The sequence below is a fragment of the Dama dama genome, chromosome 30 (genome assembly GCF_033118175.1).
Source record: "Dama dama isolate Ldn47 chromosome 30, ASM3311817v1, whole genome shotgun sequence".
NCBI classification, from domain to species: Eukaryota; Metazoa; Chordata; class Mammalia; order Artiodactyla; family Cervidae; genus Dama; species Dama dama.
This window is the reverse complement of record NC_083710.1, coordinates 19,573,179-19,586,174: the sequence shown is the minus strand read 5'-3', so window position 1 is coordinate 19,586,174 and position 12,996 is coordinate 19,573,179. Positions and strand designations below refer to the sequence as shown.

General features: G+C 39.2%; 1 protein-coding gene across 1 annotated transcript in view; it reads right to left on the bottom strand.

Annotated features, from left to right (window-relative positions):
* The window catches only part of COG3 (component of oligomeric golgi complex 3), a 59,585-nt gene that overhangs the window by 14,087 nt on the left and 32,502 nt on the right, over positions 1-12,996 (bottom strand). The window contains exons 16-19 of the mRNA XM_061133405.1: positions 9,276-9,365; positions 5,901-6,021; positions 3,357-3,445; positions 3,114-3,248 (exon numbers count right to left, since the gene is read on the bottom strand). Of these exons, the coding sequence (XP_060989388.1) occupies positions 3,114-3,248; positions 3,357-3,445; positions 5,901-6,021; positions 9,276-9,365 (435 nt within the window). The remainder of the gene's footprint in view (positions 1-3,113; positions 3,249-3,356; positions 3,446-5,900; positions 6,022-9,275; positions 9,366-12,996) is intronic.

Sequence of the window (12,996 nt, the reverse complement as noted above, 5' to 3'; positions counted from 1 at the left end):
CAACTGACCTCCAGGAAAGCCCACTGCACTTTCTAGGACCATTCAAATGATGCTGATAGAAAAGGCTATTTTTCAAGGAGCAGGAAACAAGGCAAAGTTCTTTTAGAACTTTATCATTCTAAAGAAATTTCACTATTTTATAAAATAAAATTTTATTAACTGTGACCCCAAAAAATCAGGAAGGATGTTTACACCAGACAGATAAAAACGTCGTAGAAGTGTTTATCTCATGTTTAATGGGTCACACTGCTAAGGCTGAATTTCTCAGACTGAAATGAAGATGATTTAACTACTCTAGGTACAAGGGATATAAGGAGAATTAATGAAAACAAAGGATCTCAACAAAGAGAGCTCAAGGAAAGAGCTACATAAACAATAAAGCCAATTTACAACAGGTGAAGGGGATTGGAATCACACCTGCAGTCTTCTGGTTGTCTTCTGACAACCTAAAAATGTTTTATCTACAGACTCTCATAGTTTGTTTTATGGCAAATCCATATATATTTTATTCAGTCCAAACTCAGAAACAAGCTGAGGACATTTTGTTAATGAGGCTTACATCCAAACAGTAAGTGCCGAGACCTACAAGCATACGTCCAAATGAAAGATGAAAAACTGTTTCCTTTCTACCTCAATGAATACTGCTTTTGTTGCAGTCATTTATCAAGGCACAAGAACTGACTGCCTTACAATGGCAATTATAACAAAAGGGGTATAAGATTCTGCACCTGCAGAATTACCTTCAAAGAAAATCCTTTTAAAGTTTTAAAATCATTTACTCTGTCTCTGCTATTCAGACTACTAGTAATGTTGACTTGGTGAAACATGAAACATGAAAAATGTTTGGTCCACAAATTTTAAGAAACAATGTCTTAAATTATCGCAAGTGTCTGTATGAACTTTAGTGTGTACAGTGCATGTGAGTTGCCTATGTGTGTATATATCTCGCCTTTGACCCACTCTATGCCAAGAGGACAAGGGAAGAAACCTAAATTTGGAATTTGTTGTTTTTCAGTCGTTCAGTCGCGTCTGAACGCATCTGACTCTTTGCGACCCCATGGACTGCAGCTCACCAGGCTTCCCAGTCCTTCACTACCTCCAGGAGTTTGCTCAATCTTACATCCATTGAGTCAATGATACCATCCAACCATCTTCTCCTCCTGTCCTCAATCTTACCAGCATCAGAGTCTTTTCCAGTTTGGAATAAGATAACGTAAAAGGGATGCTGGGTCCTCTAAGCTGAAGTATCTACTAAAGAGTCTGACTAAACAGAGGAGCAATGAGGGACCAGGGTTGTAAAACAAAAAACGAGACAACTGCCAATGAACTGAGGAAGGGCAACACAGACTGAGCTGGTGGCGGGAGTGAGGGAGACCTTTGCCTCCCTGTCCCGCAGCAGGAGCTGTATGATCAGTGTGCAGCATGGCCATGCAGAGCCACGCTATTATTCAGACTCGGTTAAAGAATGTTCAGTGTCCAGAATCTTCCAAAATACACAAAGTTAAACCAGATTCCCAGGTGGCACTAGTGGTAAACAACCTGCCTGTCAATGTAGGAGATGTAACAGACGTGGGTTCAATCCCTGGGTGGGGAAGATCCCCTTGAGGAGGGCATGGCAACCCACCCCAGTATTCTTGCCTGGAGAATCCCACGGACAGAGGAGCCTGGCAGGCTACAGTCCGTAGGGTCGCAGAGAGTCAGACACAACTGAAGAGACTTAGCACATATTAAATACACCAAACTTATACTCGGGTCAACTTGGACAACTGCCATCAGTAAATTTTCATTCTTTTGACTTCTAGGAAAACTGTGTTTTCTAGGAAAAAACCCTTTAAGCCAAGATTTCATTATAGCCAACTTGCTTACATCAGAAGATTCATTCTGCTGCTCTGTCACTGTAAAATATTCATCTCTAGCATTTCCCACCAGTATTAATGTGGATGCCCTCCCCAAAACATATACTACAATCTACAAACTAGTTGTCCATGAAGACAGTTTTAGTAAAAACTATGATGACTTATTTGTAACTTACAAAATATCAATACTTGCATCATTTTTTAAAAATCAAAAGCTGGTAGAAAACATTTACACCACACTCCTTTTAAATTTATGTAGTGAGGGAAAAAAAAAAAAAGACACACACATTCCAAATTCTTGACGAACAGGCTAAAATCCACCAAACAAGTAATATACCCCAATCATAAAAAAACAGTTTACCATTTCTATATTTGCTTTTTTTTTTTTGGTATCATTTCTTATTTTTAAGAACTACTATCTTCTATATTTATCACAGGACCCAGCAACATGTTACCAATGAACAATTTCCTGAGCTGCCTCTTGTCTTTTCATAGATACACCCTGTGTCCCCATTTAAGACTTAGGTAAGCAAATTTGAGAAAAAAGGCTATCATGTTTTTATTTTTTTTTTAAATGTCCTCAAATTCAAGTCTGGATGAGATTAATAAAGTTAATGTCAAAACTTTTTAAACATCTTTATGAGGTAAATCCTTAGCAACAAAACTTAGGTTTTTTAAAGACAATGATTGAAAAAAGAAAGTCATAACTTCCATAATCTGGTTTTTTTCTTTGCTGGCATTTGCCAGTTCATGAATTTTAGCTGGGAGACAGAGAGATAGACAGATTATTATAAATCTATATATCTGGTGATTAACAATGCAATGATATACAATCTTCAATTCTCAATACAAAATGAAAGGTAGGAACAGCATGTAAAACAAGAGGAAAATAAATTCCTCATTTAGGTAATGGGAAACCCTCACACATAGGTCTGTGACTACTGCCATGAAGGTCCTAATCCAAGTGAGAGTCCCAAACCACATGCAGACACCTACACTGTGGAGAACAGAGCTAACCGGAGCCTGCTGTAACTAGCTTTGCAATACTCACACTTTCTTTTAAAACTGAAGAGTTCTGCATGCCTACCTAAAAGTCCAAACCAAAAAGCTTCCGTAAGGGGAAACACGGTGATTTCTTAGGATTGTTAAGACGTTGGTTTACTACTTCCTTCTGCCAAGGAGTTCACAGGGTAATTCAAATTGCAATCTAGGGAAGAAGTCAAAATTACTTTACCAAATATGCAGCACGGTCTATACCTTTGTCAGGAACTCCTCCAGCGGCTCCGTGAACAGCTTGGTCTGCTGCTGAATAAACTGCTCACAAGCTGACTTCAGGTGGCGGTCTACGTCTTTTTTAGAATCAAGGTAATGTTCTCTTATCTCAGGAGTACCCTTAAAGAGAAGACGACAATTTCCTTCTGTTTTTGTGTGCCTAGAAATTACCAGACATGTAAAGAATGTCATTTCTCTCCCACCACCAAGAAACAGACTCCTTCTCACCTCCAACAAGAACTCTATCAAGGCATTGTTGCTATTCAGCCTAAAAAATCTTGGAACAGTCATAGGATTCAGGATTTTAAATGCTGCATCTGTGAAACAAAATTACTCATCCAGTGAACATGTACAGTTTTAACAGAGAAGTTACATAACTATTTCGGTGTGTGAACATACACTAGTTCTCTATCACCACAGAGCAAGGGTGCTTTCATTTCCAAGTCACCTCCATGAGTGGGTGAGGTTAGTGCCCGTGATGGCTACAGTACTCACACATATATAATTATTTTCTAGAACTCAGAATTACAAGATGGCTATTAACCGCAATTATTTATTTTTAGGAAAAAAGAAAAAGAATAAATGGTAATTAACACCTTACAATTTCACAGCTTTGCTTTAATGATGTTAAATAAGATTTTCTTAAAAAAAAAAAAAGATTCACATACTTACCCAGCTTCTTTTGTTTAAGATCTGGCTGGCATAGAAATTTATTCATTCAAAGCAGAGAGAATAAATTAATATGTCAGCCAGAAAAAAAGGAAAAAAAAAAAAACACCAAAAGGACATGTTTACCCCTTAACCTCCAGACTAACTAGAATCTGTATGAAGTACTAACAGGTCTCATTGATGTTCAAATGCAATAAGATATAACGTTAGTCGTGAGAGGTTAGAGGCTTAAAAGTAAAGATAGCAAGTATTATTAAGTGATAGTCAGAAAAGACCATTGCTTTGCTTTGCCTTGCCAGGCTGGAGAAAGCACAGCATGAAGTGCTTCTAGCCTGGAATTAAAAGCACACACACACCACACTGTACTCCCTGCCTCGACTGTGAACTGATTTTACTGAAAAAAAAAAAAATCCCCTATCAGATTCAGTATTCTGAATTCAGTATTCTTTAGTAAATGAGTCTTCATTTCCACTGTCCTTTCTGTAAGAAACCTGAAAAACTGTAGGTAGGTGATCATACAGCATGATTACAGAACCTTCATTATGTTGTAGGGAAAACATATTTTAAACCAAAATTTGCCAAAATTTTAGAATACTTCATTTTCTCACACCTCAGTGGATCTATAGTAGAACGAAGCAGCAACAGGCTATGAATTAGAAAAAATATGAAAGAAAAATAGATCAGTCCTGCTTCACCTCATCCTTTGAATAAAATAAGGACCATCAGTGCCTGGCACTCCTCAAGGTTAGGGTGCTAGTCCCACATGTCACACTGAAAGGAAAGGAGGAAACCAACCAGAATGTTTGGGTAATGGAAGCCTCTGATGAGAGTAAACTTAAAAAAAAAAAAAAAACGATGCATTCTGTAAAGGCAAAAGTCAGGAAATCTGGCCACTGTTATAAAAAAAAAAAATTTACAGAGCAGATAAATAATATACAGGCTTACTATCCAGATTCCACCAGAACCAAAAGGTATTCTCTATAGTGAAAAGGAAAGTGCATTCGGAAATGAAAAAGAATAAGCTGTTTTACTATGACTCACTCTGATCCCAAGTGAGGTTATATCAAGTCCACTATTTTATAAGCTGTCATTAGGAAAGTAACTTGTTCCTCTTGGAAATCCTATATTTGGAGACCCTCTAAACTATGGAATACAAAAAGTAATCTGAATGGCTATGAATTTTCGCAATTCTCCCAATGCACAAGGGAGAAATCCATTCATTTCATAAATGGATGGTTTAAAGCACTAGAGCTTAATTCCTTTGGAAATGGTTAAGAAAAGATAAAGTTTAGATAAATTTGTAAGTAAGGGAGATGGATATTGATGGTATACCCTTTAACTGTTCAAGATCACCATCTAAAAAAATAACTAATCTTTCAGAAATCATCACTTGCTAATTCAGTCAGAAACAAATCATTAGTATAGATGAAGCACCTATCTCAAGATGATTCAATAACTATTACTCAAGACCCTATCAATGCAATTACTTAACCAGCTGATTTAATAATACAACTTAAGTTTATTTAAGCACCTTAAGCTTACAAAAACACTTATATATATTTTCATTCTTAATGATCTTGATAATCTGGTGAAAGCATCATGACGGGTTGATTCTGCTCATTTTACGTGGGGTACGTAAGCTAAAACACATATTTAATACCACAAGAACCAGGAAATGATGGACCAGGAAAAGAACCTGACTCACTCTTCTGATTTTACCCAGCTGGCTTCCTGAGTTTCTATGAACTGACAAACCCAACTCAATGTCTAAAATCATTCCAGTTAGCTGACACTCTTAAGTATTATTACAGTGATCTTTCATTTTTTAACTGGTTATGGTAATATGTGGCAGATCTAAGAGAAGTCATACTCCACTGCAAGCTGAAATGCTCAAATATAGTTCTCTCTATAAAGAAAACACAGCAAGTTAGATGTAACTAGGATGTTGTCAGCTTAGCTTAGTATGAACAAGCAACATGCTCAGCAAGCATAGCATGCAAAATAAAAAATTGCAGATGAACATAAAATAAACCTAAAAACCTGTGCTGCCACACTTGGACGGGTCAGACACATCCAACTGTGCCAGCCAAGGCAATGAAGTACCTCTAGTTTTCTTGAGGTCCAGGGAAATTTCCTTAATGGTGAATTCAGTGTGAAATGGAGCAATTTGTTCACGAAGAATCAAAAGGTGCTTTATTAAGAAAAGTTGTCCATCAATCTGAGTCTAAATTGTAAGACAGAAAAATGGATATTATCACAGATTAAGTAAAAACAGGAATACATATAACACGTTTGCTATTAACCCAACATTAATCTATCTAGGTCACTTGCCTTTAGCATAACTACATGGTACCAATACTCCTCTGTTGTGCGATGAACTCTACCATATTTTCATGTTGGAACTATCTGGAAAAATCTTACTTCAAGCTTTTACTATCATCTACTCTACTTGGCAAACCCAAGAAAGTAAACCAGACAAAAGGCCGTAAAAGCAGCCCCGTTAGAAGTCAAGTCTATTCTAACCTGGTGCAGAAAGAGCAGAGGCAATATGGCCCAAGAACAGCATAGCACAGGGAGCAGAGCCAAAGCCTGAGCCTGACTCTGACCTCTCACAGCTTCCTGGTTTCTCCCAGTAACACAGCTTTCACTGTTTGGTCAAAGTGGTTTCAATATTCAAAATATCGGAAAAATTGGTATTTATGTAAAAAGTACAAAAGGAGCCTCCAAATGTAAAAAGATTTGGGGTGGTCATTTTGGATTACCCTGCCAGCAATGGAGAATGGACTACCTACACCCCACAGAGGAAGTGCAGACACTCCTGCATTTCCTTTTACCCTCTCAGGACACATCCTCAAGAGTTTTGTGATTCAAGCTCAGCTCTCAAAGCTCTGACCCAGTTCCCAAAATAGTGAATCACCATAGCTCTCATTTCAGAAAAGAGTCTGTATATTAAGAAAAGCAAGGCTATGTTTGCTCCTTCTTGCTGCTATCCAAGACAGACTTACTTTGAAAATATTTTTAATGAACTTATTCTGCATTAGGAAAAGAATAATGTCTTTCAGTAACTAATACAGGCATACCTTGGAGACACTGAGGGTCTGGTTCCAGACCACTGCAATAAAGTGATTATCGCAACAAAGCGAGTCACAAAAATTTTTTGGTTACACTTACACCATACTATTATGTGGCCAACAGCACTATGTCTAAAGAAACAAAATACATACCTTAATTTTAAAATACTTATTGCTAAAAATATTAACCATCTTTAGCAATAAAGTATTTTTAAATAACCATCATCTGAGCCTACAGCAAGTCAACAGTAATATCAAAGATCCCTGATCATCGATCACCATAACAAATATAATAATGAAAAAGTCTGAAACACTGAACTGCGAAAACGTGATACGAACACAATAAGTGAGCAAATGCTGTGGGAAAATGGTGCCAGCGGACGTGTCTGATGCAGGGTGGCCACAGACCTTCAGTTTGTAAAACACAGAAGCAAACCCCCCAGTTATCTGCGAAGCACAACAGAGCCAAGCACGGTGAAGCGAGGCGCGCCGTGCCAGCTCTAAAGAGGCCATTACAGTGACTCTGCTGTTCTCTCTCCTTCCCACCCTCCTGAACGGACACAAATCAACGTGCACACGTGAGTTACCTGACGGAAACTCACTTTGCACTCTGGAACATAGAGCACTGGCTAAGTAGGAAATGCTACCCGTTTTGAATAATTGCTCTGTTTTCAAAAGAACTAACAGCTCCGAAGGAGAAAACAGTACCATATAGATTGGATTTACTTTGCTGAAGCTACTGTGATTCAGCAAATAGTATCGTGTTAGTGTACTGATATACTAGATGCTCAATTTAAGTATGGAAGAAAATTTCTTGCCTTAAGAAAGTCTCAACACATTAAGACATTTGCATTGATCACTTTTCCAAAAGTTGAAAGATGAAAAGCACACTTAGTTATGAAAATAAATCAGCTAATTCTTACTAAATTGAAGGTCTCCTCATATATATTTAAGTACCTTATAATATGAAGGAAACAGAGTCAGACAATGGCCTTATGCAAAGATGGCCTTACAGGTGGTGTCGGGGAAAGGCCAAATAATGAAAAAAAGGGCTTTCATTCTTCCCTTTAAAATGGGGACAGTGGTACAAGAGGATATAAGCACATGAATTTTTTAAATTAGGTCATTTTTTTCCCTCTGATAATATAAGAAATACATGCTCACTGTATAAAATGTGGAAAATAAAGACAAGTGTGAGAAGAAACAAAAATCATCTACAGTCACCCAAAACCTTTCATCACTACTTTTTTACATGAATATACTCATTACATAGTTATCATCTAATTTGTATCCTGTGCCTTGTCTCTACCTTAACATATTTACATTAAATTTTATCATTCCCTCTTCTAGAATTTAACATCTGTATATTTCACTGTAAGGAATATACCACAACTTACTTAAACATGTGTCTAGTGTTAGACGTGTTTCCTAATTCCCTCTATCACAAAAGAATATGAAAGCTCAGGCTGGGAAATATGTTTTAAATTTCAAACTCCCTGTCTATAACTTAACTTTCCATTCTCTTCTAGTTCCCATGTCAGAATTTCCCTTCAACTCTCAATCCCATGAGTGGGAACATACAGTGGTCACAAACAAAGGCAGAGCTTTTTCCAGCTTGTCTAGGATCCCACATTCTCCCATGAGGAGGATTCTGATTTTAGTTTATCTAAAACCTTGAAGTTAGAAACCAAGTTTATAAATCTGGAAGTCTAGAAAGATTCACAAGGTCTGAAAACTCCCACAAGCTATGAAATTTTGGCTGGAAACAGTCCCAAAACTTCCCCCCTGTTGGGGAACAACAGGTATTTTAGGTGGACAGTTAGAGCAGCATCCCGAACCATACTTTCTGGCAAGAAAAAAACTCTCAGGGGCTGTGGGAGCAGCACATGCCAACAGCCATCAGCCCCAGATCCCTCCTTCTTGAATAAAAACTGTAAGTTACAAAATCACGTCAACTCCTTCCAGTCACATAATCTATGGGCCACAACTCTTATCTTCCAAACTGACTGACTGATTCCTCCAAGTGAGGCCATTCAACTATTTGGAATGTCATTGTAGGGATGATGACAGATTGCTATGTTTCCTTGAAAACAGTTTCGGTATTCCAGGGAAAGAGCAGTCTAGTACCTTCCTGCTACTAACACTAGAACAAGAAACCTTTATCCCACAGAATTTATTGCCTAAGTACCACCTTTGGTACTTCAGCAAAGCTGGCACTCTCTTACATAGCATAGTCTTTAGCACTAAAATGAAGTACTAGCTTCTCTCAAAGGGCCTCAAAATTAAATCACATTAAAAAAATAAATGCTACTGTCAAAATGGCTTTAAATTTCTGTGCCTGTAAACAAACGCTGCATTCCACAATAGTATTATAGATGATCAGATTTCATCTAACACTTCATCAAACCTTGTTTTTGCTGATGGACTCTGATGCTCCAAGCAGTGACTGAATGCAGGCGGACAAGGCTTCCTGTGATAGTCCTTGGAATACTGCCCTCTGGTGAAACAAAAGAGAAACATCCCCTGTAGCACTTCAAACATAGCAAAAAGGAAATCTGTAGCCTGTGAGTACAGTTTGCTTGCCCTCATCTGATGAATTAATTTATTACTACCAATTGCAAATAGTCAGACACGACTGAGCAACTGAACTGAACTAATACTCCTCCCAGACTTTCCTATTCCCACATAAGCTTTCTAGACCAGCACAATCTCCTAATTTGCACCTCTTGAAACTCTCATGTGACCTTTCAACAGTATTTCCTGAGCACCTATTTCATGCCAGGCTCTGTGCTGGTCCTGGAAGCACAGTGGTAGGTGCACAAAGCAGATGTGATCTGACCTTGTGGAGCTCTCACTCCAGTACGATCTCATGATATAGGCTATTTTTTAAACATACAAAACCAACTTTAAAACAAAGCCTCAGTAAATCCCCTTCTAAAAATGTATCTCAAGTAATATCAGTACTGTATTCTAAGATTCATACGCATGGCTCTTTTCATAGTATTATTTAAAGCAGCAAAAAAAAAAAAAAATCTGGAAATAACTTAAATGTTCAGCGATAGGCGGCTGACAAAATACTAGTAAATCTAAATTATGGAACACTGGACATGAAATTAAAGAATGCTAAACAGGAAGTGATAAAATTCTTGTACAAGAATATAATTCATAAAAACAAAACCAGGTTACAAAACAAAAGGTGACATATGATTAATTTAATTCTGCCATGGCTGTATCTTCCCAGAGGTGTGGTATGTGCACAGACTCCTGTCAGCTCCCCTGCTTCCTCTCTGCCTCTGCTCAACCTGAAGCGGAACTGATCAGGATGTGTGTGAGCAAACATTTATTATTAGGCCACCGTCCTGGGTGCTGGTCTCGGGCGTGATGATTTATTCTCTTTCTGCACTGCTACCCTCTCCTCTGTTTCTCATGAGGCTACTGCACGGTGAGATGAGATTAAAGCTGTCTCTTGCTAGGTCAAGATACACCCATTTGAAAGCAGAGTTTCAAAGAATAGCCAGGAGAGATAAGAAAGCCTTCCTCAGCGATCAGTGCAAAGAAATAGAGGAAAACAACAGAATGGGAAAGACTAGAGATCTCTTCAAGAAAATTAGAGATACCAAGGGAACATTTCACACAAAGATGGGCTCAATAAAGGACAGAAATGGTATGGACCTAACAGAAGCAGAAGATATTAAGAAGAGGTGGCAATACACAGAAGAACTGTACCAAAAAAATCTTCACAACCCAGATAATCACGATGGTGTGATCACTCACCTAGTGCCAGACATCCTGGAATGCAAAGTCAAGTGGGCCTCAGGAAGCATCACTACGAACAAACCTAGTTGAGGTGATGGAATTCCAGTTGAGCTATTTCAAATCTTAAAAGATGATGCTATGAAAGTGCTGTAAACCAGCAAATTTGGAAATCTCAGCAGTGGCCACAAGACTGAAAAAGGTCTGTTTTCATTCCAATCCCAAAGAAACGCAATGCCAAAGAATGTTCAAACTACTGCACAATTGCACTCATCTCACATGCTAGTAAAGTAATGCTCCAAATTCTCCAAGCCAGGCTTCAACAGTGCATGAACCGTGAACTTCCACATGTTCAAGCTGGTTTTAGAAAAGGTAGAGGAACCAGAGATCAAATTGCCAACATCCGTTGGGATCATCGAAAAAGCAAGAGAGTTCCAAGAAAACATCTACTTCTGCTTTATTGACTATGCCAAAGCCTTTGACTGTGTGGACCACAACAAACTGTGGAAAATTCTGAAAGAGATGGGAATACCAGACCACCTGACCTGCCTCTTGAGAAATCTGTATGCAGGTCAAGAAGCAACAGTTAGAACTGGACATGGAACAACAGACTGGTTCCAAATAGGAAAAGGAGTACGTCAAGGCTGTATACTGTTACCGTGTTTATTTAACTTATATGCAGAGTACATCATGTGAAATGCTGGGCTGGAAGAAGCAGAAGCTGGAATCAAGATTGCCAGGAGAAATATCAATAACCTCAGATATGCAGATGACACCACCTTATGGCAGAGAGTGAAGAAGAACTAAAGAGCCTCTTGATGAAAGTGAAAGAGGAGAGTGAAGAAGTTGGCTTAAAACTCAACATTCAAAAAACTAAGATCATGGCATCTGGTCCCATCACTTCATGGCAAATAGATCGGGAAACAATGGAAAAGGTGACAGACTATTTTTCTGGGCTCCAAAATCACTGCAGATGGTGACTGCAGCCACGAAATTAAAAGACACTTGCTCCTTGGAAGAAAAGTTGTGATAAACCTAGACAGCATATTGAAAAGCAGAGACATTACTTTGCCAACAAAGTTCCGTCTTTGTTGTTAAGTCAAAGCTATGGTTTTTCCAGCAGTCACATATGAATGTGAGAGTTGGACTATAAAGAAAGCTGAGCACTGAAGAATTGATGCTTTTGAACTGTGGTGCTGGAGAAGACTCTTGAGAGTCCCTTGGACTGCAAGGAGATCCAACCAGTCCATCCTAAAGGAAATTAGTCCTGAATATTCATTGGAAGAATTGATGATGAAACTGAAACTCCAATGCTTTGGCCATCTGATGTGAGAAACTGACTCACTGAAAAGACCCTGATGCTGGGAAAGATTGAAGGCGGGAAGAGAAGGGGACAACAGAGGATGAGATGGTTAGATGGCATCACTGACTCAATAGACATGAATTTGAGTAAACTCTGGGAGTTGGTGATGGACAGGGAGGCCTGGCTTGCTGCAGTCCATGGGGTCACAAAGAGTCGGACACAACTGAGCGACTGAACTGAACCTGCTAGGTCACTCATCCTGCCTGCCTTAGGAAGACAGCTTCGACTAAGACCCTCTCTTCCTCCTGCTCATTTGTCTTTCTTTATCTTTGACTGGTCAGATGGAGAGGGATAAGATTTGAATTTAAGCTAGGTGAAAATATAATGGGTAGGCCTAGGGCATAAAATAAAAACAGGCACAGTGTCATTCATGGGCCTACCTACTGTTTGCCTAAAATACCCGCTAAACACCTAAGAGACTTCACCAGGGTCTGTGATGACAATGGGTTCTATGTGGAATGTGGCCCCGCGTACTTCCCTTGGGATCCTGGATCCACTGTAGGAAGTTTCTGAATCCCAACCTAACACTATCATTCAATACACCTACTGGGAGGACCTGGGGAAGAAGGGCTGCCAACATTCAAGTCTCCCTCTGGGAGAGATCTCAGAAGCTGGGCAAAACAGCTGAGATATCCAACTCTGCACAGGCGACCTGGCCTCACCCCTAAATATCCCAGAATCGAGTAAAAGGCGCTTTCTGGTTCAATCCCAGAATCTCCAAGCAGAAACTCCAGGAGTGATGCAGTTTAACATAAACACCAAGTAGTGAGCTCTCCAGTGAACCCATGAGTCAGCTGTGCAACCCTGCTCAGGCCTGAGGGCAGTTAGCACAGAGGATCTCCAGAGTGGGAGGGGATACACACGTTCCCTTCTGAACCACACTCTTGACAGACAGTGGCTTCTCGACAATTAATTACATGATCATTGTAGTCTTCCCTGGTGGTTCAGACAGTAAAGCATCTGCCTGCAATACGGGAGACTAGGTTCAATCCCCAGATTGGGAAGCGAAGGG